General features: G+C 44.2%; 1 protein-coding gene across 5 annotated transcripts in view; it reads right to left on the bottom strand.

Annotated features, from left to right (window-relative positions):
- The window catches only part of DNM1L (dynamin 1 like), a 497546-nt gene that overhangs the window by 388871 nt on the left and 85556 nt on the right, over positions 1-23119 (bottom strand). For all 5 annotated transcript variants that reach the window (XM_082256168.1, XM_082256167.1, XM_082256170.1 and 2 more), the window contains 10 exons: positions 22360-22446; positions 22091-22253; positions 21404-21524; positions 20910-21041; positions 19471-19677; positions 19218-19338; positions 10050-10205; positions 9841-9930; positions 8425-8517; positions 8276-8335 (listed from right to left, as the gene is read on the bottom strand). In XM_082256168.1, coding sequence (XP_082112294.1) covers positions 8276-8335; positions 8425-8517; positions 9841-9930; positions 10050-10205; positions 19218-19338; positions 19471-19677; positions 20910-21041; positions 21404-21524; positions 22091-22253; positions 22360-22446 — 1230 coding nt within the window. The remainder of the gene's footprint in view (positions 1-8275; positions 8336-8424; positions 8518-9840; positions 9931-10049; positions 10206-19217; positions 19339-19470; positions 19678-20909; positions 21042-21403; positions 21525-22090; positions 22254-22359; positions 22447-23119) is intronic.

Raw genomic sequence — 23119 nt, 5'->3', positions numbered from 1 at the left:
AAAGCCGAATTGCCTCCTACACCTTTTGAAGTTTCTCTCGAGGAAGAAACACTCTGGCTGAGGATGAGTCCAGAGTCAGACACAGATAGACTAGGCTTGTGGATGGGCAGACTTCTGAAGATTCAGAATCCAACTGAACTCACTCAGCGTTTGCAGAGTAATCTCCAAGTTTCCAACAAGGCGGACAAAGACTCTGCTTGTAAAAGCAGATCGCCCAGGTTACCCAGACCCGCGATTCCCCGCTGACGCAGTAATGCTAGAACTGGGGCCAACACTTTTGTGAAGACCCGAGGAGCGGAGGCGAGACCAAAAGGGTAATGCCACGAATTGATAAAGCTCCTCGCCCACGGCAAAGCAGAGGAAATGCTGATGGGCAACACATATTGGGATGTGAAGGCAGGCATCCTTGATGTTGATGGAGGCGAGGAAATCCATGATGTAGGGACGCCACCACCGAGCGTATGGACTCCATGGGGAACTTCTGTACCCGCACAAAGCGGTTTAGTGCCTTGAGGTCCAGTATTGGGCGCAACTTGCCCTACGTCCTGGGAACTGTAAACCGCTTTGAGAAAAAAAAAAAAAAAAAAAAAAAAAAAAAACCTTGAAAACCTTCCAACTTTGGAGTCAGAACAATCACCCCTTGAAGTGCCAAATCTTGCACCACCCAATAGAGATCTTTTTTAGGCGATTTGGGGATAAGTGCAGGTTGAAAGGGCAGAACCTTTCCAGAGGATATGATCGAAACTCGATCTTGTAGCTGGAGCGAATGACTGTCTGGCCCACTTGTCCTGGATCAGGGAGGTTGACGGATCTGGAAAGCAGCGAAGAAGTCCCCCCACCCCAGATACGGGTGGGGGCGCCCCTTCATGGAGGGATTTTTGTCCGCAGGTCTGGCAGCACCTGCTTGTAGTTTGCCCGACCAAGACTTTTTGGAACCTTCAGCAGAGGCCTAAAAGGGCTTGGATCCCTTGTCTTGAGACCCTGAGGGTTGAAATTCACTGCCCTCTTATTAGCTGGACCTGTAAAGGCCGGGGACTCCTCAACTGGAATGAAGGCAGCTCAATTTGACCTTGAAACCGGCGAGTCCACTACAGATCGAACCATCCACCTGTGCCACAAACCGTGCATCCACCAGCGCCTATTTAAGCGCCGCTATTAAAGGAGCAGAGGAATCATCCACACTCTCTAAACACTCTGGGTGCATGGACGCAGACCCAGTAGGGTCGCTATATACTTATCTCACCCTGAAAAACAATCAGGGGAGGCCGCCAACTGCAATCATGCAAAGGGGACGCCGGCCAAGGGCCCACAATGAACCATAATTTTTTGGCCAATCTGGTGTTAAAAATCCGCTCCCCCTGCCCAACAACCGCTGCAGGGAGCCCAGAGGACATCCCTGCCCTAGTCACCAACCCCCAGGGTGGCAGGGAACCCTGCTCAACCCCCGTTGTGCCGCAGGAAAACCCTGTCAGCAGCAACTTTAACCAGCCCCCCTTAGGAGAGTGTGGCAACAGCAGCCTCATAACCTCACCCAGGGAGGGGGGGGGCCAGGGGGACCAAAGACGCACAGCAACCAAAATTTTAGAGGGGCCGAAAGGCGGGGGGACCCAGGGGTCCGACCAACCACAAAACCCTCCAGGGGTAGTGGGGGGGGGGGCAGCTAATTACCAGGAACAGGGTGGGCACCGCTCAGGACAGGACACCACTCTTATCGTAATGTGGGTTCTGTCGGCCAGGAGGAAAGGCTGTGCCTCAGGTTGAAGCCAGTTTGTATGTGCCCTCGTGAGGTGTTTAACTCTCAGGCCTGCCCCTGTCCGGTGAGGCTATGTCGCGGCCGACCTAGCGAGGAGCTGCGGTCTGCACGCTCTCACTGGCCGGACTTGGGTGACCCTAAGGATCTATATTATCCAGTTTGTCGCCCAGACCAGCACTTTATTGTAGCTCCCACAGGAACAAAATAATAAAAAGAGGGAAAAAATTCCACGAAAAATAAAAAAATTGCCAGGACTACTTACTCCTGACTAGGCAGAAAAAAACAATCCCTATAGCAAGTGAGAGTATACCCCCAGGGACTGCCCCATAAGCGTGTTCAAGCTTTTTCTCTGCCTACTCCTGTAGGGGGCAGTATAACTCTACGATCAAGAAAATGAAGAGCTGTGTCCGTCAATGAACGAAAGAGAAATACGTTTTGGGTTTATATATACGAGGTCAGGCTTGTATGTGAATGCAGGATTCTACTGCCAGCTACAGTATCTCACAAAAGTAAATACACCCCTCACATTTTTGTAAATTTTCTTTTTTTCCATGTGACAACACTGAAGAAATTACACTTTGCTACAATGTAAAGTAGTGGGTGTACAGCTTGTATAACAGTGTAAATTTGATTCTTATAGCCTAGGCCAGTGATGGTGAACCTTGGCACCCCAGACGTTTTGGAACTACATTTCCTATGATGCTCACCTACACTGCAGAGTACAGGAGCATCATAGGAAATGTAGTCCCAAAACATCTGGGGTGCCAAGGTTTGCCATCACTGGCCTAGGTCATCTTTATGTAGAGCAACAATTCTTTTTTGCAGATCCTCAGAGAGTTCTTTGCCATGAGGTGCCATGTTGAACTTCCAGTGACCAGTATGAGTGAGAGCGATGACACCAAATTTACACAACTGCTCCCCTTTCACACCTTAGACCTTGTAACACTAACGAGTCACATGACACCAGGGAGGGAAAATGGCTAATTGGGCCCAATTTCCACTTAGGGGTGTACTCACTTTTGTTGCCAGCGGTTTAGTCATTAATGGCTGTGTGTTGAGTTATTTTGAGGGGACAGCAAATTTACACTATTATACAAGCTGTACACTCACTACTTTACATTGAAGTGTAATTGCTTCAGTGTTGTCACATGAAAAAATATGATAAAATATTTACAAAAATGTGAGGGGTGTACTCACTTTATGATACCTTATATCCTGTGACCTTTGCATAACCTTTTCCATCAGTGACACATGAGTACACTCCTAAAAAGCCAATAACTTCAATAAGTAAATTCGGCTTAGGGACTTACACTAGGTATACAAATACATGACTGCTAAATGCACACAGCATAATATAAATAATCCTTGCAACATAACCACCCAAACACACAATCGTTCTAACCCAAGATGAACTGTATTCACACAGTTCAACATTCTTTATGGGGGACGTTCTTTTCTTTTAAAGAACATTTGTATAGGGTTTGGTATTTTTAGTCTGATAATTACATAATTTTTTCAGCCAGTTGATGAAGAGCTAGGCTCTTTTTTACATGTTCACTAATCATACCCACTTCGCTGGAAAAAAAAAAAAAAAGTATAAGAGACGAATAGCTCATGCTCATAATTAACACAGCTGGCCCCTACCTATCCCTATTTCTTTGCTCTGTATGATACTCTAAAGGTTCTTACAATCAAATTAATGAGACAGAATACCATGATTGTTTCCTATTAATATGCAGCCAAGCCAAATAAAAAGCATTATGTACAAGAAGCATGGGCAACCTTCAGTCCACCTACCACTGAGTAAATGCATGTACCCAGCATAGATCCCGGAGCCCGATTCTGCAACATCTGAACGATCAATAAATTCCTTGCATACAAACAAAAACTTCTCTTAACTGCACCCTTTGGTCTGTTAAATATACAGCTGATAGTGTTTGGTTATATCTACTTGTTCAGCACAAATAAATATATATATTGATCCTGCCAGAACTCCAGTGCACTCTTTTGCAGTCTTTTCTCGCTGCCTAGGCTATCCTTGCTGATTCCGGAACATTTCCCTTCAATGTTGAGAGAAAAGAGGAAGGAGTTGTAGCACATTCCTGTCCTAGGGTACCCAATTGTTCATCCCAAGATACAGTACAGTGAGTGAGCATTATCACTCTAGGACAGGAAGGGTTTTACTGCTTGCAGGATCACCAGATGAAAAAAATGGGGAAAAAAAAAACAAAAAACAAACATGAAATAATGCAGCAACCACATCTAAAGACTGGTAAGCTGCAATACATTTCATTTTTCCTATTGCTTTTATATATAGTTTAAAGGCTAAATGACCTCAAACTAGAGGAAAGTTCTAAACTAATTTTGGAAAGTATTATTTTACTGAAAGGATAGTTGTTGGACAAGCAACAATAAATTGCTTTAAACATGCTTGGGACAAAAATGGATCTATACTCAGAAAAAATTAACAGAAAAAAAAAAAAAAATGGGCAGACTGAACTATCAGGGATTTTTCTGCCATCAATTATCTATGTTTCTAGTACACATTTAAAAAAAAAAAATAATATTTATATAATAATGGCACATATTTTTGCAGGGAAAAAAAAAAAAAAAAAAAGGGATTTTTGACTTACTGTAAAATCCATTTCTTTGATGTTCATTAATGGACACAGCTCTTGATATTCCTAGCCACTAGCTTATACTGCCCCCCCCCCCACAGAGGGATTTGGCTGTCCAGAGACTCTGGAGTCGTGTCCCATATGATAAGAATCTCCCTTGCAGGGACCTTGTATAAAACTGTGCAAATGGGACTGCCTCGAAAATGGACACAATCAGGCCCAGCACTCACATGCAAGTCCGGAGGAAGGACCTCCTGAATTGCAGCCTGCAGTTTGAGTTTGTCCAGAGGAAGGAGTACTCTGGCTAAGGCTGAATCCAGAGTCAGACCCAGATAGTCTAGTTGATATTCTAGTTTCCTTGAAAGGAGCAAAGGCAGACTTCGGCTTGATTCTGATTCTTCAGAACTACCTCAGGGTCCGTATGGAGGTCTCCAGGTTTTCCACCAGGGCAATAGGAGACTCTGCTCGCAGAAGGTCATCCAAGTAGCCCAGGACCGTGATCCTCTGCTGACGTAACAATGCTAGCACCCAGGCAAACACTTTGTGAAGACCCGAGGAGCAGAAGAGAGACCAAAAAGGGTAACGCCACAAAGTGATAATGCTCCTCTCCCACGGCAAAGTGGAGGAAGCGCTGGTGACCAACACATATTGGAATGTGAAGGTAAGCATCCTTGATGTCGATGGAGGCAAGAAAATCCCCGATACAGGGAAGCCACCACCATGCGAACAGACTCCATTCTGAACGTCTGCATCTGCACAAGCAGTTAAGGACCTCGAGGTCCAGGATTGGACCCACCTTGCCGCCTTCCTTTCTGGGGACTGTAAAAAGGTTTGAGTAAAACCCCTGAAAATGTTCCGAAAGTCAGAACCGGGACAATCACCTTTTGAGGTAAAAGGTCTTCCACCGTCCCAAAGATTGTAAGCGGCCTGGGGACAGTTGCACGTCGGAAGGAAAGAACCTTTCCGGAGGGTAGAACGAAACTCGATCTTGTAGACGGACCATATGACTTTGTGGACCCGCTTGTCTTGTACCGGGGAAGTCCACGGGTCCAGAGGAGGCCCTGAAGGGCTTCGGATCCCTTGTAAGTAGACCCTGAGGGAAGAAAAAAAAAATAAAAAAAAACTTATAAGCCAAGGAGGGCCCACGTCCATGATGAGGGTCCTTGCCCTTAGTATCCTGTGGAAGAAGGGTATTCTCTCCCCCCCCCCCCCCCCGTGAGACCTTTGGTGATGTCATCCAGGGTAGCACAAAACAAGCGATCCCCTTAAAAAGGGAAGCTCAGTCAAGGACTTTTTAGAAGTCTAGTCCGCAGACCAGCATTTAAGCCAAAAGACACGCCGAAGGACCACTGACGAAACAGAGCCGAGCCACAGAGGCATCACAGATAAACTGCAGCCCCTGTACCAGCTGGTCCACCAGCTCAGCAAAGGCAGGGGGCTGCTCCCCCTCCAGGTCACGGCACAACAGCTTAGCCCATTCGGTCAGATTCTGCAACACCAGGGCAATGGTGAATATTGGCCTCAGTGCCGAATCAGCCAGGGTGTACACATTGTGGGCCACAGCCTCCGCCTTCCTGTCAGCTGGGTCCTTAAAGGCCAGGGACTCTTCAACCGAAATCATGGTTGCCTTGTTTAATCTGGAAACCAGAGGGTCCACCACCTGTGGAACAGTGCACTTCTTAAGAAGGGACTCCTTATAGGGTGTATCACCTAGAAAAGTGTTTGGGGACCCCAAGGGGACACCTTGGTTGTCCCCACTCTGTAGTGACAATTCTGGGCTTGTGGTCGCAGACCCATGCAGGATGACCCATGTCCGCGGCAGCCAAATCAGATTCAGGATCTGAGGGGGACAAATGGGACAGGCGAAGGCAGGGGGCACTTTTTTGCTAGCCCGTTGCCCAACAGCCAACTCCAACCAGGGCACAAAGGACTCCAGGACCGCCGTCCGTGCATTGATGGATGGTTGGGACCCGGAGGGCCCCGCAGACTCAGCGGGGATCAGGTGGGGAGATGTGCTCTAAAAAAAAACTCCATGAATCACCAGGGGGACCCCACAAAACAATGTAAAACACTACTAAGGGACACCCCCACCGCTCTGACAGCACACTCGGTTGCCAGTTACAGAGCCCCAATCAATCCTCAGCAGAGAGGAAAAGGACCCCACCAGACCCACCATCCCACAGAAACCAGGCACCGCAGCCACCAGAAGAATCTGCACTGCACGTACGGCTATCAGGAAAGGATCCAGGAGTCAGCACCAGGGGATGAGGAGGGGCTCCCACCGCCAAAATTGAAGCCCATAGGGCTCCACTGTCATGGCTGCCGTTGTTTTCTTCTATGGCAACCCACCGCAAAATGAGCCCCGGACTACACAAACATGGCCGCCCTGCATTGCAGCACAAAGGCTACAAGAAAATGGCAGCACCACAAGGCTCCCAAGGATTCCTAAGGCCTCAGGACAGGCACGACATGAGGCCCTGACAGAAGCCCCCACCAGGTACAACATCCCCCCGCGCCCTGCCCCCATCCTTAGAAGTCTACCAGACCACCCATACAGGTCCAGCACTAGTGGAGGGGAGGGGGGGGGGGGTCAGGTGAGTGGGTGCCTAACGGGAGGGAAGGGAACCCAGGGGTCCGACCATCCCATGGAAGGGCCCGCGCCCACCCCAAAACTCTCCAGGGGGAGACAGCTACTCGGAACCAGATGTGCACCGCTCCAGACAGAACCCCTCGCCATCGAAATGGGGGGCTGTCGGCCAGGAGAAACGCTGTGGCGTATGCAACCTCGTGAGGCGTTTAACTCGCAGGCCACACTGGGGTGACCACTGGATCTAGATTACCCAGCCCGTCGCCTAGTCCGGCAGTTGATTGTAGATCTCACAGGAAAAACCAGGAGGAAAAAAAAAATCTATCTAAAAGAAGAAATTTTGCCAGGACCAGAGATCCCAGCAAGGAACTAGGTCCTTACTCCTGACTAGACAGAAAAAAAAGTAAGTACCGATAGCAGAGAGAGGGAGTATACCCCCCTCGGACTGCCCATAGGCTTGCCAGACTTTTTTTCTGCCTAGTGTCTCACTCCTGTAGGGGGCAGTATAACACAATGGTTAAGAATATCAGGAGCTGTGTCCGTCAATGAACGAAAGTTTATTTATTTTTTTCCCACCGGAGCCTGCAAAGCAATGGATCAGGGGTCAATGTCACACTCCTGCAGACACTTCACCCAGCTTTCGGCCCTTACCTCTGTATGGGATTTTATTTAGAAAGCTGTAGGAAGTGGCAGTGGACTATAGGTGTGTCGATTACTGCACTTGTAGTCCACAGACAAATACAATTCCGTCTGCCACAGTGGAAGATTGGACTTGTAGATTATTCATTCACAGATCTCTGTGAATGAATGACAGTGATGTTTCGGTGCAGCCCTGCCAATTTGGAATGCAACAGTGGCTGTGGGGGAGGAAAAACCCCTGTTCTTGGCACAAGGGTGGGGTCTCTGGGTGTGGGAAGAGGTGTTTAGGAAGAGGTTACATGATAAACCCGAAATACAGGTGTAACATGTTCTTAAAAGTTAACTTGGCCTTTAAATGTCAATTCATTTTTGAGTAATACTACTAGCTTTCTTTGATGTGAAAACTCCACTTCACCGCAAATTAAATCACACATAATGTATTATCTCTCGAGGAATATACTGTCAACTGAGTCCGTAGTAACAGCTCAGCCAAAAAAACAAACCTGGTGCAAAATCATCCCTACTCCAATACACTGAAATCAGAGGAATTTGTTTGTTGGGAAGTGTTCTACTTTAACACTCATGTGATGGACAAAAAAGCATATCAAATGAATGGATTCCTAGTATAATATAATTTATCACATTCACACAATTGAGTATCATATTGGCTGTGCTCACTTTATCTGAGGGGGCTGCAGACCGCGGTAAATCCCTGGCTAATCTGTTCCTCCTCTGTTCCTGCATGTCACAGAAAACAAAAATATTTTATACATTAAGATTTATTATGGTTACCGGAGTTGGTAGAGAAGATTGTGTCCCTTCCTCACCTCTATATTGTTGTTCATCACACCACAGGCATCTGCAAAATCTGGATGTTTAGTGTTGATATAGGCAAGTTCAATGGCAACCAAATTGTGGACCTGTATGAAAAGACCCAACATGGTTATATATATTAAGACATTTTCCGGCCTTATGGTTTCCATTTCTCCATTTAAATGCACAGACTCAGATTTAAGGCTGAACGCCATTTCAACCATGCTTGCCTGGAGAATAGCTACAAATTGGATCTCTAGTCAAAACTATGAGACATGGGTGCAGATCTCGGACTTGAGTCAAAGTGGAACTATGGGCAAAATTTTTAAAATTATGCAGTTTGTCAAAAGCATTAACCGAACAGCGTTAGTTTTCCTGTGTTTCCCCTGTAACGGTTTATTACTAGTTGGTCCTTTTAGTAGATCAATTATTTACACTTTAACTAGATGACAACACACTGTTCTGCAGTTGAATCACACAGCAGCATTGTTATCCGGTTGACATCGTAGGCTTAGATGGACTTTTTAAACACTTACATCATTATAGCAGTTACATCAACAGGTTCTTGTATTTTTTTGGGGGGATAATAAAGATAAAATATGACCATCAGATACACCCTTAGCAAGGTTATATGCTTTGTCCCAACCGCTGTAAACTGCCACATTTGGGGAACAGCTTGGCTTTTCTGAGAAGTGAAAAAATAACAGATCTAATGGCAGGATCAAAAGGAAACACTTATGGGGTGATCAAAACTTTTCCTATGTGACTATAAAGTTTAAAAATAGGTGGAATGCCAATTAAAAGTGATTTTCCTATATATCACCAACGGGCAGCAGCCTTTACCACCCCTCTGAAAACTGATCCATGGTAGATAGTTTTTCAGGGAAACTATTACAGAAGTGGCTGCCAGGCATTCAGGAGACAATACTGCTGCTTCTCAAATGCCTGACAGATGAATGGGGATATGAGCATTTTATATGTAAATACTGCGCCGCAACTACATGCCTAGGGTTTGGTTCATGGTTGCCTTGCAGCACCAAACTCAACATGGGATATAATTTTTGCCCCCAGCCATGAAGCAAAACATCATGGCCTCTGCGTGTGTAAAACTCCACTTGGGGGTGGGGTCAGGGGTGTAAAACCATGGCTCAAATGCCCCTCCGCCTCTTGTGTGACTAAAATCTTAAACATAATTCCAGAATACACCATTTTTTTATTTTTATTTTATAGAATGCCCGGACTACATATTAATGTTTAGCAATCTGCATTGAGATAGAAGCTGCATTTCATCCTCAGTGGCCTATGTGTGATTGTCATCTGGATCTTTGGTATTCAGCATTTCCAGTCTAGTATCTTGTGAAAAATATTACTAAACTTTCAAAGAAGAAATTGTAGCAATTTAATGGTCAGTAAGCAGCACATCCTCTTACCATCTCATTGGTTACAGGGAGGCGTTTCCGCAGAAGCGACGTGACCACCTCAACTATGGCATCGTGCAACTTTGGGAACCTTAGGAGCTCCTGAAAAAGGGAGCAAAATGAGAAACCTCAAACCAGCGTCTGTACAGGATTACATAAATCCCTTAGCACCAGAATACAACCTAAAAATAGAAACTGTATATCCTGAAATGTACAATTACCTGTGTGCTGTAATTGCTGCAATGTTGGATGATCCTCTGCATCTCCTCGTGAACAAGTTCAACGCACCGCAAACTTGGCTCTTCCAATCGTTTCACTTGTCTCTTCACCAGCAATTCAAAAGACACTTCTGGGACAAACAAAGCTGGTCGTGGGCCCTAAGAGGACAAATCATTTATTTTATTCAGGGTTAGTATAAACAAATTCTTCAGGGCTTCATCAGGTACACAGATTGTTCATTCTTAGTTCCTGACCTTGGAAGAGCTTAGAATCTAATGGTAATGCAGTCCAGCAAAGCTAGGTAAAAAAAAATAACCCCATTAGTATGTTTTGGGGTAACAGGAAAAATCTGACACACCTGGAAGGAAACCACCAAACTACAGGGAATACACAAAACTTGTTTAGCCATTATAAACTATAGAAGGTTTTCTAGAAAAACTTCAGCCCGAAAAGGTTTTTTTCTACTTGCATCACGGGATACAGAGCAGACTATAAATCGTGACCATCTGGGTTATGCGCCACCTATAGGTGCATGGACACTGGCAGACCAAACAGACAGGAAGTCCTCCCCTGTATAACCCCTCCCACACAGGAAGTCCCTTAGTTTTGTAGCAAGCAACAAACTCCCAGAAAAGAGGGGAGGGACCTCTGTGTCCCATGATGCACTCCAATAAATGGATTTTACAGGCGAGTAGAAAAAAATCAAATATTCTTTATCTTACATCACGAGACACAGGCCATAATGAAGACCTTTTGGGATTTCCCAAAGCAATACACTTGAGGGGAGGGAGACACATGGGATCAAGGTGTTACCAGGGCATCTACCCCTATCGCTAGAGGGTCTCTTGTCCTGGACACAAACCTGTACAATTTGTTGTTGAACCTGGAAGCCAATAGATCTACGTCCGTAGTTCCCCAATGTTGGCAGATTGCAGAAAACATCCCAGGATGCAGGGACCATTCCTCCAGCGTTAGCTGCTGGCAACTGAAAAAATGTGCCAGTTCCCCATCCCAGGAATGTGCACTGCCGACAGATGGTACATGCTGTTCTGCCCAAGACAGAATGTGGTTCACCTTTTCCTGCACCACACGACTCCTGGCTGGGGATATAGGCCACTGCTATGGCATTGTCAGACTAAACCCTGACCAGAAACCTGTGCAACAGGTTCGTCGAACAATCCAGAGCAAGGCGCACTGCCCGAAGTTCCAAAGAATTTGATGGGCAGCATTCACTCCTGCGGAGAGCAAGTCCCCTGGACTGCTTCCATGTCCAGAACAGCTCCCCATCAGGGAAACTGGCATCAATGGTCATGATCTTCCATACCTCTGGAAGAAAGGACTTCTTTCTCCAGATTCTGAGCAACCGTCTATTCAAACACTGCACTACCCTGGGGGGGGGGGGGGGGGGGGGGAAACATACGACAATCTAATGCTTGGACTTTCTTGTTCCAGACAATCTTCCTCTGCAAAGGTCTGGAATGGAATTGTGCATAGGGAACCACTTTGAAGGTAGATACCATTTACCCCCAGCAACCTCAAGCAGACATATCAAAAGGATGCCTTTTGCTTCTTTTACTATGCACCTGATTTCTCAGAGACCAGCTTTTTCCCAGAGGCAGAAACACTTTTGCCTGATCCCTGTCTAGGACCAAGCCCAAATACTCCAGGCCTAGCATCGGCTCCAGAGCTGACATCTCAAAGTTTAGAACCCAGCCCAGGCGTTTTAGGGTATGCGAGAGCCAGGTTCTGCCTTGAACTTAGACAATACTGTTCATTGAGCAAAAGGAAAATAGCGTCCAGGTATCACAAGTTTAAAAGTTTTAGGTCCCTGTTCAGTACAGTGTGTGTGTTTTCCTAAAATTATCATGTTAAATACCTTCTTTGCAAAGCCCTGCTGTGCTGTCATTTGACCTTCCTCTGCTTCTCTTCCTGATGCGAGTACAGTAGAGGGGCTGAGATTCCCCTCTGATGCAAGCTAAAAGAGGGAGATCATGTGTCTACACCAGCAGGGCTCTGCAAAGAAGGTATTTAACATTATATTTTTAGGAAAACACACACATTGTACTGAACAAGGGCCTAACACAGAGGATCGAAGTAATGAAGACAGGTTTCTTTATTTTACAAGCACTGAAGCAGCTGCAGGGAATATAATTAAACAGGCATAAGAGGTAAGGGTTGGGGAGGAGATTGGCTCTCATACAGACTAGGGAATTTACAGAGAGAAAGGAGATGCAGAGACGCTAAGGAGAGAGCAGGATGGCGGAGGCAAGTAAAATGACCAGGGTATCAAGGATCAGCAGCCATAATAAACATAGTTTTAGGGTTACAACCACTTTAACCCTCTGATCAAAATTAAAATGACAGATGCATATAAACCCCTGTAAAAATAAAAAAATAAATTTTGTGATATCTTGCTATTATAGTCTAGATTTAAGGCACCCAATATCCCCTATATTGCTAACATGTAAACCTACCTATTGGGATTGCCACCTATTTGAGGTGCTGAGGTATCTACATTTTTTCTCTCATATTGGCTATAAACAAGCTCCGAGGCTCCTGACGGTACTTCACATAGCTTTCCCTGGATCTGACCCTCTTGTGGGCGTGATCTTTTATGATTGATTCATTCTTTTAGGTAGGTTTCCTTTGCTCTGATAGATGTATTACACTGTATCCCTTTACATAATTGTGAGCTGCTATCCCAATTGCTGCCATTCTATGATTAAGGTGATCCTATTTGTATTACTGATCGTGTTTGATCACGGGGCATCCGGTCCATCCACTTTATCCCCTATCCAGAATCTTTGTTTTTGGTAAATATAGATAAGACACAGCCATCTGACAGCTATATGGGGTGAATACTATTTACTCATATGACCGTTATACCTTTATATGTCCCAACCCTACAGTCTAAGATCTGGACAAGATTTACTTTTAAAAAACTTCTCATACACATTATATTTAAAAACGTATCCATTTTTATTTAGGTAAATCTTGACTTACCTTCTGGCTCATTGGTTCCCCTGTGTACGCCCCAAGCTGAGCACTTATTTTGAATGATTTTGAGAAAAGGTAGTCCATTAATAGACACACTGTATTTATATATGATATGTGTACAAGTTGCAATATATTATGAATATTGATTTTGTTTACTTTAAGAATATTTGTACCTGCGTATCTACAGGGTCTTGATGAAGTACACTGTGAAATGCGTTGACCTCTGATACAGATGTATATTCTTTCATCCACGTAATTTAGAGGTTTTCTGTTATATGCGTGATCTTTTTTCTATGATCAAACTGAATTCCCATACGTTTGGGTCAGTCTTTAACAAATTGCACTGTTTGTAATATGTGATTCTTTTATTATTGTGTTTACACTTTGTCTCAAGCATGTGCCCTTAGGCCCCGTTCACACTGGGGCGATCCGACTTCCCGGGGCGTCCTCCCAGGTCGCGGCGCGCAGCTCGCACCGCGACCTCGGAGCGGCCGGCACGGACTTCATAACATTGAAGTCAATGCAGGTCGCCCCAAAGAAGCTCCGGACCCTTTTTCTAAGTCGGAGCGACTTGTGTCGCTCCTATTAGAACGGGTCCACAGCTTCTCTATGCCAGGCGACCAGGTCGCCTGACAGGTCGCCCCAATGTGAACGGGGTCTTAAAGTCAATTTTTAACAGATGTTTATATACATCTGTCATTCCAATTTTGTTCTTTCCAGGATTATGGCACGCTCATGATAGCTGACTTTTTTTCTTTAACCCTCTGAGGAGGCAGAAAAGTCCACCTTGCAGAACCTAGAGAACATGTGAACACAAGACCAGGTGGCAGTCTTGCAAATCTGGGAAACAGATGTTTGATGCCAAAAAGCCAAAGAAGCACTCACAGATCTAGTACAGTGCACCTTGTCTGGAAAGGATGGACCCTGATCCTTGATATGACAAAGTTGGATGATAGCAGCTGCCCAGAGATGGTGGAACAAGAAGCAGATGCACCCTTACAAGCTCCATTCGTGATAAGGAATCAGTCTTTCTGAAAGAAAAACGGCACAAACATGCAGACAATGGAGGAAGTTTCCTTTTGGTGAGCCAGACACAGGGAGAGAAGAACAATGCCTAGGCTAAGGTGAAAGGCAGAATCTGGCTTAGGCCTCAATACCACCCTGTCTACACAAAACCAGAAAAGGTTGCTTGGAAGACAAGGCCACCAGTTCGGACATTCCCGTCGCAGATGCGATGGCTACAGGGAAAACTATCTCCTGAGTTGAGTACAGACTCTATTGGCGGATATGGAGGTTTCTAAAATGCAGCGAGAACCAGATTAGCAGGAGAACAGATGGGGAGCGCTAGACTCCCGATACAAAGGTTTTAAATAGTGAGAGGCCAAACAATCTCTGAAATAGAATAAAAAGGGAAACAACTGAACGCTTGATGATGCAAGAAGCTATATAAAAATTCAGACCAAGCTGCAGGAAGGAGAGGATTCATTCCACAAAAAAAATCATTGGGTAGAAGCCATAAAACTCACACCAAGTGAAGTATGCCTTCGGTGTCCTATTATAGACCTTGCAAGAAGTAGACTTTTTAGCATCATAGGAATCACCAATTCAGAGATGCCCCTTTAGATCCCGGACTTAAACAGCAATGTCCTTAAAGCCAGCGACAGATGGAAAACCGGTCCTTGGGACAAAAGATCCTCATAAGTTTTACCAGACTGGCGTACCACAAACATCTGGACCAGTCTGGAGCAATGAGGATAACTGGAATGCCCTCCATGGGAAGTCTATAGGGAAGAAGTTTCAGGAGAGGAGGGCACAGATCAGGGTCTACTGATCCCAAAAAGCGACCAGAGCAGTCACTGCTTCAGCTAAAGGATCCATATACCTGGAAACAATCCTGTCTTGTTTGTGGTTAACCCTGGAGGTCCACATCTGGTATATTCTACTTGCAACACAGGTCCTAGAAAACCTCTGGGTGTAGGAACCACTTCTCCAAGTCCACACTTTGTTGGCTCAGGAAATCTGCCTGACAATTGTCTATGCCTGCAATGTACACAGAAGACAAGGCACAAATGTGAAATTCTGTTCAGGACAAGATCTAATCTACCTCTCCTGCAGTTGCAAGACTTCGGGGTTACTCCCTGATTGATGTATGCCACAAACCTGGTGTTGGACCTATTCTGTACCATATGACCCTCTAGCACGATATAACACTGTAGAGAAATATAGCCAAATTGCCTGAAGTTCCAGGATCTTAAAATCGGAAGAGATTCTACCAACATGGCGCCCAAGATGCCTTCCAAGCATGGCAGACTGGCATCTGTCTTAAGGATTCCCCAAATAGTAGAAAGTACTTTATTCAACTTCAGAGTCGGATTAGTCAGCCATGAAGCAAGGGACAACCTGGACCTTGGTGACAAATGAATACGGTTGTCCAGAGACCAGATCGACTGGTCTCATGACTACCCTCAGGCCTAGGACTCTCAATCAAAAAATCAGAGTTGAACAACTTCTGAATGGAAGAGCAAAGAATCTGAAGTTCCTCTTATGGAAAGAGCACTCTGGCCTGAGCTGCAAGACCCAGATACTAATAAGCCAGTGCCAACAATGATTTCTGAAAGTTCAGGATCCATTTTAACCACTGTAACATTTGATTGCTCAAAAACAGGTTATCCACAGAGCCCTTGCTGACTGATAGCCTAATAGGTGGTCAGCAAAGTATCCCAAAATGGCGTGACTGTGGCAAGGCCAATGCTGAACAGGATCCTCTGTGAATACTCGAGGTACAGTAAACAATCAATGGAATAACTGCAGCAGTGGTTCTATCCCCTTTTAAGGATTTTGACCACCAGACATCGTTTGACAAAGTAAAGTAGCAGCCAGGATCAGGTGAAAGGCAGAAACGTTCATGAAAAACCGTGTTCTAGAAAGGGTTTCCAACTGCTTATCGGTTGGGTCCTAGAAGACAGCTGCATCTTCCACCAATTTTTTTAAGTATCACGTTAAAGCAGAACTAAAGCCTCACCTCCATTCCAATGATACAATATACCCAAAAAGAAAAATTAAAAGGCTAATAAGCGCTTGAAAGGAGCAAATACTTATCAGGTTTTTTTCTAATCTCCATAGAGAGAAAGTTGGAAAAACAAGATCAATGGGAAAGTCTTTGAGGTCTTAAGGGTCTTTAGTGACCCAAGACTGGGGGAAGCATAGGTGGAAGCAACAGGCTGATCCTCTTGTTTCAGGGTGTATTCAGTAGTTTCTAGTGCATTATATAAGAGCCAAAGCGGTCTTCCCCCAATTTGGAAGTAAAAGCGGTATACTGCAATTCTTTAGGGGTATGCTCATCAGTCGAGGACTGGAACAATTTAGAACCAGACAGACACTGTTCAACCGATTGCTTTGAAGCACAAATTACATGAAAGAGAGGGCGTGGGAGCACGCTTGGGACCTCTGTGACAAGAGTGGGCAAACTGGGTGATTTTGGCCATTAAGCCTTGTATAACCATGGTAAAGACCTCAACCGAGAGGACCCAGTCACACCTGATGGAACTGAAGAGGACACCAAGAACAGAACAGACTGTTAAAGCAGATGGCAACATGGTTCCAGGCTGCAGATGTTAGCACAGTCAGTAGCACATGGCAAGCAGCCGCAGAGTCTTTAGGTAGGCGGAGGGCACCTGGTACAGCAGGACTGTGTCTAGAATCAAAGATGGTAAACCAACATGTAGGAAGAGGCAAGGCCTCAGTTACTCCTGAAACCCAGAAATCTTGTAGCAGATGGGGGTCTGATGGCAGAAGGTTAACTAATTCACCGTAAGGGGGCAGGAATGAATTGATGAGCGAAGTTCCAAGTGTTCTTTCCAAGCAGGAGCAACAGCGAAGAGATAAGGAGCTAAAGAAAAAACATCCATCTTCTTAGGACACTTAGAAAAAAAAAAAAAAAAACAAGGCATGCTGGTAGTGAAAGGGGTTATTATGCTGGGCTGTGCTACAGTTTTATTTCACCAGTGTTTCTGTAGGTGACTAGATATATACAATATGCTATACATACACACATATACATACATATACATACATATTATATATATATACATACATACATACATACACACACACACACACACTATCTCACAACAGTGAGTACACCCCTCACATTTTGTAAATATTTTATTATATTGTTTCATGTGACAACACTGAAGAAATGACACTTTGCTACAATGTAAAGTAGTAGTAGTAGTAGTAGTGAGTGTGCAGCTTATATAACAGTGTCAATTTGCTGTACCCTCAAAATAACTCAACCATTAATGTCTAAACCGCTGGCAACAAGAGTACACCCATTTTCACAAGTGAAAATTTTCCCTCCTCTGTGTCATGTGACTCGTCAATGTTACAAGGTCTCAGGTGTGGTAAATTTTGTGTTATCGCTCTCACGCTGGCCACTGGAAAAACAACATGGCACCTCATGGCAAAGAACTCTATGAGGATCTAAAAAAAGAATTGTTGCTCTACAGAAAGATGGCCTAGGCTATAAGAAGATTGCCAAGACCCTTAAACTGAGCTGTGGCACGGTGGCCAAGACCATACAGCGGTTTAACAGGATAGGTTCAACTCAGAACAGGCCTCGCCATGGTCGACCAAAGCCGTTAAGTGCATGTGCTCAGCGTCATACCCAGAGGTTGTCTTTGAGAAATAGATGTATGAGTGCTGCCAGCATTGCTGCAGAGGTTGAAGGGGTGGGGGGGGTCAGCCTTTCAGTGCTCAGACCATACGCCGCACACCGCATCAAATTGGTCTGCATGGCTGTCGTTCCAGAAGGAAGCCTCTTCTAAAGATGATGCACAAGAAAGCCCGCAGTTTGCTGAAGACAAGCAGACTAAGGACATAGATTACTGGAACCATGTCCTGTGGTCTGGTTGAGACCAAGATAAACGTATTTGGTTCAGATGGTGTCAAGTGTGTGGTGGCAACCAGGTGGGAGTACAAAGACAAGTGTGTCTTGCCTACAATCAAGCGTGCTGAAGCAGAGCATGATCCCCTCTCTTTGGAGACTGGGTTGCAGGGCAGTATTCCAACATAACCACCCCAAACACACCTCCAAGACGACCACTGCTGTGCTAAAGAAGCTGATGGAAAAGGTGATGGACTGGCCAAGCATGTTTCCAGACCTAAACCCTATTAAAACATCTGTGGGGGCATCCTCAGGAGAAGCGCAAGGTCTCCAACATCCACTAGCTCCATGATGTCGTCATGGAGGAGTGGAAGAGGAATCCAGTGGCAACCTTTAAAGCTCTGGTGAACTCCATGTCAAAGAGGGTTAAGGCAGTGCTGGAAAATAATGGTGGCAACACAAAATATTGACACTTTGGGCCCAATTTTAAAATTTTTATTCAGGGGTGTACTCACTTTTGTTGCCAGCGGTTTAGACATTAATGGCTGTGTGTTGAGTTATTTTGAGGGGGCAGCAAATTTACAATGTTATACAAGCTGTACACTCACTAATTTACATTGTAACAAAGTGTCATTTCTTCAGTGTTGTCACATGAAAAGATAAAATAAAATGTTTACAAAAATGTGAGGGGTGTACTCACGTTGTGAGAGATATTGTATATCAGAATTCAGACTGGTAGAGGAAGGGACACACACCACAAGGAGCCAGTCAGGCTCTGTGGCAGTGTACATGTGCTGACAAGGGAACATGCTAACAGGAGGAAAGAGAGTGACAGAGATAAGCACATCAGTTTGCTGCTGGTTCTTCACTGTGAAAAACACAGGCAGGGGCAGAAAGACCTCAAAGTGTAAAGTAACACTTGGGGTCACTCACATGATCTGTAATGGCTTCCTTTTCTGCTTCAGATCATTGCAGTTCCTTACAAAGGCACATAGAAAGCCACTGACTCATTTACAACACGGTTGTACGCGTTCGTTGCAATAAAATACCACCTGTCTGCATTTTAACTGAACACGCAAAAAAGTACAGATCTAAAATAAAAAAAATAAAAAATTGATAGTATATTGACCCTTTCAGGCACCTGTCACTTCACAACAGAAGACATGAAAATGCATGCCAACATGCATGAAAAGCAATGCACACGAGATGCCCTTCATTGCAGTAACTTTTTTATTTGCAGCGTGGTGTGAAAGGACACAGAGGAATGTGGATATTCAATAAAACATACCGTTGCGTTTCTGATAGCTGTAAGTATGTCAATAGTGGTCAGTCCACCCAACGGATCAACAGACTCCAGAGTCCTGCCAAAAGTTTCATGGAAGATGTAGCAAATTCGTGCTCCGCCACACCTGTCAAATTAAAGTCACAGAACAGATCAAACTTGAACATTGTGGTGACTGGCTGCTGAGGTAGAGAGAACAAGAGATAAGACATTAAAGTCACAACAGATGTCAGCTTTCAGAGAAATGATAGCTACTCACAGTTCTGATGTCTCAATGTATTTTGCTGTCCCTTCAATTGTGTTACAATATTCTGTGGCAAACTTAGTAATGAGCTGCAGCAGGGTTGCACTCTTGTCCTCCACCGGCTCACCGTAGCTGTTGAGCAGTGACTGATACTGAGCTGCCAAAACATTGATCCTGGTTTTCAGCTCTGGCAAACAGTCTCTGATGTGGTGCATCAATAGCCTGCAGACAAGCACAACACAGAAAGGAAAAAAAAAAAAAAAAAAAACAGAAGACTTAGTGGCAGGGTAGCAGTACTGTTGCTTTATAGCACTAACACTGGTATAGCATTTGTATGTGGTCTCTATAATTGGGTGCTCAACTTTCCTCTCAAAATCTATAAACAAACATACAGGTACGTCAAAGTAGATGTAAACCCTTAAAAAAAAAAACAAGACAATTTTGCTCCATGAATAAATATCTTTCTTCCATAAAGTACGTTTTTCACTTTTTGTTCTTCTTTGCATGTAGGGCCCAGTGACCACCTACGGACACTTACAACTCGAAGGCAGGCGACACCCCTCCTGGTATCCATTTATTGAAAGTACTTTCATAGAATTTTGCAAAATGAAATTGACATGTTAAAAAACCCTGTCCCCATAGTAAAATGAACAAAGCCACCTATGTCATAGAACATAAATCGTGACTAAAAAGCTGCCGGAATGAACCATGACGACGGGTAACATGCTATTCAACACAACCAGAAGTGTTGGAACACAGAAATAACCAGTTCTCCAAGAGAGTAAAGATTTAACTCAACACCTACTGGAAAGGCAAGAATAAGGCCCCTTTCACACATAGGGTCCATTCAGATCTGCCTGTCAATTTTTCAGGCTGATCTGAACGGATGCCCCATGCATCTCTATGGGGCAGCGGATGTCAGCGGAGACATGTCCGCTGACATCTGATACGATCCTGTCCGTCAAATCCGGACGGATGGAAACCCTATTTTTCAATGTGACCACCCCTCCCCATTCCTTAAACACTGAGTAAAAGTGCAAAAAAGGTCCTGTAGGGGGAAACAAAAAATTAGCTGAATTTACTAACCTTTCCCTGACTTCTGTGGTGTAAGGGGTGACTACATTATCTTGCCGACAAGATCCCTGGGAATGCAGAATAGCCCAAATCATGCTGCAGAACAGTGTAGGATTGTCTTCTTGAGAAACCTGAGCTACTCAACATTCATGATCTGGCCAGAAGGAGGATAACATCACCATCGCCTAGACACCACAGGGGGAAGCTGGAGAAAGGTACATTATGTAACCTTTTCCCTTCAAATAATTATTTGCATTTTTCTTGAGCATTTTACTGAGGTGGTGGGGGATACGTTGTAAAAGCAGACCTAATCACTGAGGTGTAAGGTCCACTTTAACAAAATAAGCAGGCCTACATTAGGGCTCCCTGCTGGGTGTTACCTGTTCAGGGTACGTGCCAGGTACTTGGTTCCATTCCTATTTGCTAGAGACGGATACTTCTTCTGAAGAAAAGCATATTCATCCCGGATTGAGTCTGCGACAATCTTTTTATTGTTAATATCCAGCTGACTCCTGAAACAGCAAATAAAAGCAGTTTCGATTAAATATGCCTATTACATGGACACAGCACAAGCCATGTCAAAATCGAGAATTATCCCATAGCCCAAATAAAAAATGCAATTGATAAAATACATTTGTCTAAACCAAAGCTGTGCTTTACCCACACAAGGTTAACAAACATTCAGTTTGAGAGTAGAGAGTCTTTAGTCTTGTGTAAGCTTATAATTCGCTATTGTACCATTTCCAGGAAGCAAGAAAAGATGAGTATGTACAGCAAAAAGCAAGGACTGGGTTTACATAAGGCATCTGAATTCTATTTTACCAGAAAGACCATATATATACAATTTTATTTTATTAAAGCACAAAATCCCTACCTATTGACAACTCCAATGATGCCCAGTTTAACCGGTATGACCCTCCCTAGGAGGACATCCATGGCGTCTGTCCCAGCATCCATTAGGTCCAGTTTGGTAATCACAGCGAGTGTTCTCCTGCCTGCCAAAACAAAAAGGAACCAGGAAAAATGCTGAAGCCCTGCCTGTGGTGTCCTCAAAGAGAAACTGAGAAGTGAGTAGATCATCTTCTGATATTAAAAGCGATTTCAACTTCTGAGCTGCATGCCTGTTCTGAGGTAGTGATGCTGAACCTTTTCAGGTCCATACTAAAAAATATGGTTTTACATAAATTTACACAAAACCACCTGCCTGCCCCCAACCCACCACCCTCAAATTAAATCAGTTTCTATGGCCATGTGCTGTCCCCATGCACAGCAGCCCAGGTGCCTGGCTTCACCAAGAAAAGGCAGGTCATGGTAGTACAATGCAGGTTCGGTCTGCTTCTGCATTACCATTTAGTGGGTGTGGAAAGGGCTTTAGCAAATTTTTATATAACACTATGGTTACAAGCTTAAAACCTCCAGTGACAGGGCTTGACACTATTTAGATCATTAATAAACATTAATGTTTATTGATCCATCCATCAGGCTGGCATACAATGCAAAGCAGACGCTGCTTTATTCCAGGAATGTATTTACACCTTGAAAACAAATATCTGAAGCTCACCATCTGGATCGCTCTCCCGGGCTATTTTCAGAGCTTCGGACGTTGCCATATCCGTGTTGGCAGCAGTGACTGCTAGAATGATGGAATTAGGGTTGCTGATGTACCTAAGAATTAGCTCTCTGATCTGCAGTTCGATGTCCTTAGGTTGGTCACCCACTGGTACCTAAAAAAGGGAGGAGATTCCTATTAAAATTAACAAGTTTAATGGTTATAGGTTTATTTAGCAACCTATTCCATTTAATAAATAGGCAATACTGAGCCACTAGTACCTTTGTCATCCCTGGTAAATCCACTAGCGTAAGGTTGACCACATTAGGAGAGAAGATCTTCAGATGTATGGGTTCTGAGCTAATACCCTAAACATAAACAAATGACAGATGGAAAATTGCATTGAGAGAGATTGTAGTTAACATGCATCTCGTAATACTGAAAATGATCATGAGACATGATCGTTATTTTTGTATGCTGTGATGTATCATGCACATATGTGTTTTTTATTTATTTTTGTATCAATAAAATTGAGTTTTATAGGGAAAAAAAAAATTTGTATATTCTACTGAGTGCCTTAAAAGTCCCAAACCCTTAGGGGAATTTCTTTCTATTATGAGACATGATAGTATGCAGAACATCAAACTATACACAAAACTTACATGCATGCGTTTTAAGAATACTATCAATCTTATTATTTGCTTATTATTATTTTAGCTAGAAGACATCAATGACTTTGTATGAGGGGTTGCTGGTGCCTCAAACCAGAGAGTATGGGACCTTATGGGCAGGTAGATGGTTTGTACAACCAATGAATCGGATGTGGTATAGGTAAAAAAAATAAATTTATTACAGAAAAAAGAATAATATTAGAAATTGTAACAAGTATTTGGGTGAACAATGTGCTTGGGGAGAGGGACCCAAGTGTGAGAAAGGTAGAAGTGATTCAAAGGGATCAGTGACAATGGTGCATCTGGTGACATTTTACAAGGATTTTCACTGTTTTCCAGTAGATGTTTAATGGAAAATTACTCCCAGGAA

Source organism: Pelophylax lessonae, assembly GCF_965119305.1.
Source record: "Pelophylax lessonae genome assembly, chromosome: 4".
NCBI classification, from domain to species: domain Eukaryota; kingdom Metazoa; phylum Chordata; class Amphibia; order Anura; family Ranidae; genus Pelophylax; species Pelophylax lessonae.
The sequence above is the reverse complement of the archived record's forward strand: the minus strand, read 5'-3'. Positions and strand labels throughout refer to the sequence as shown.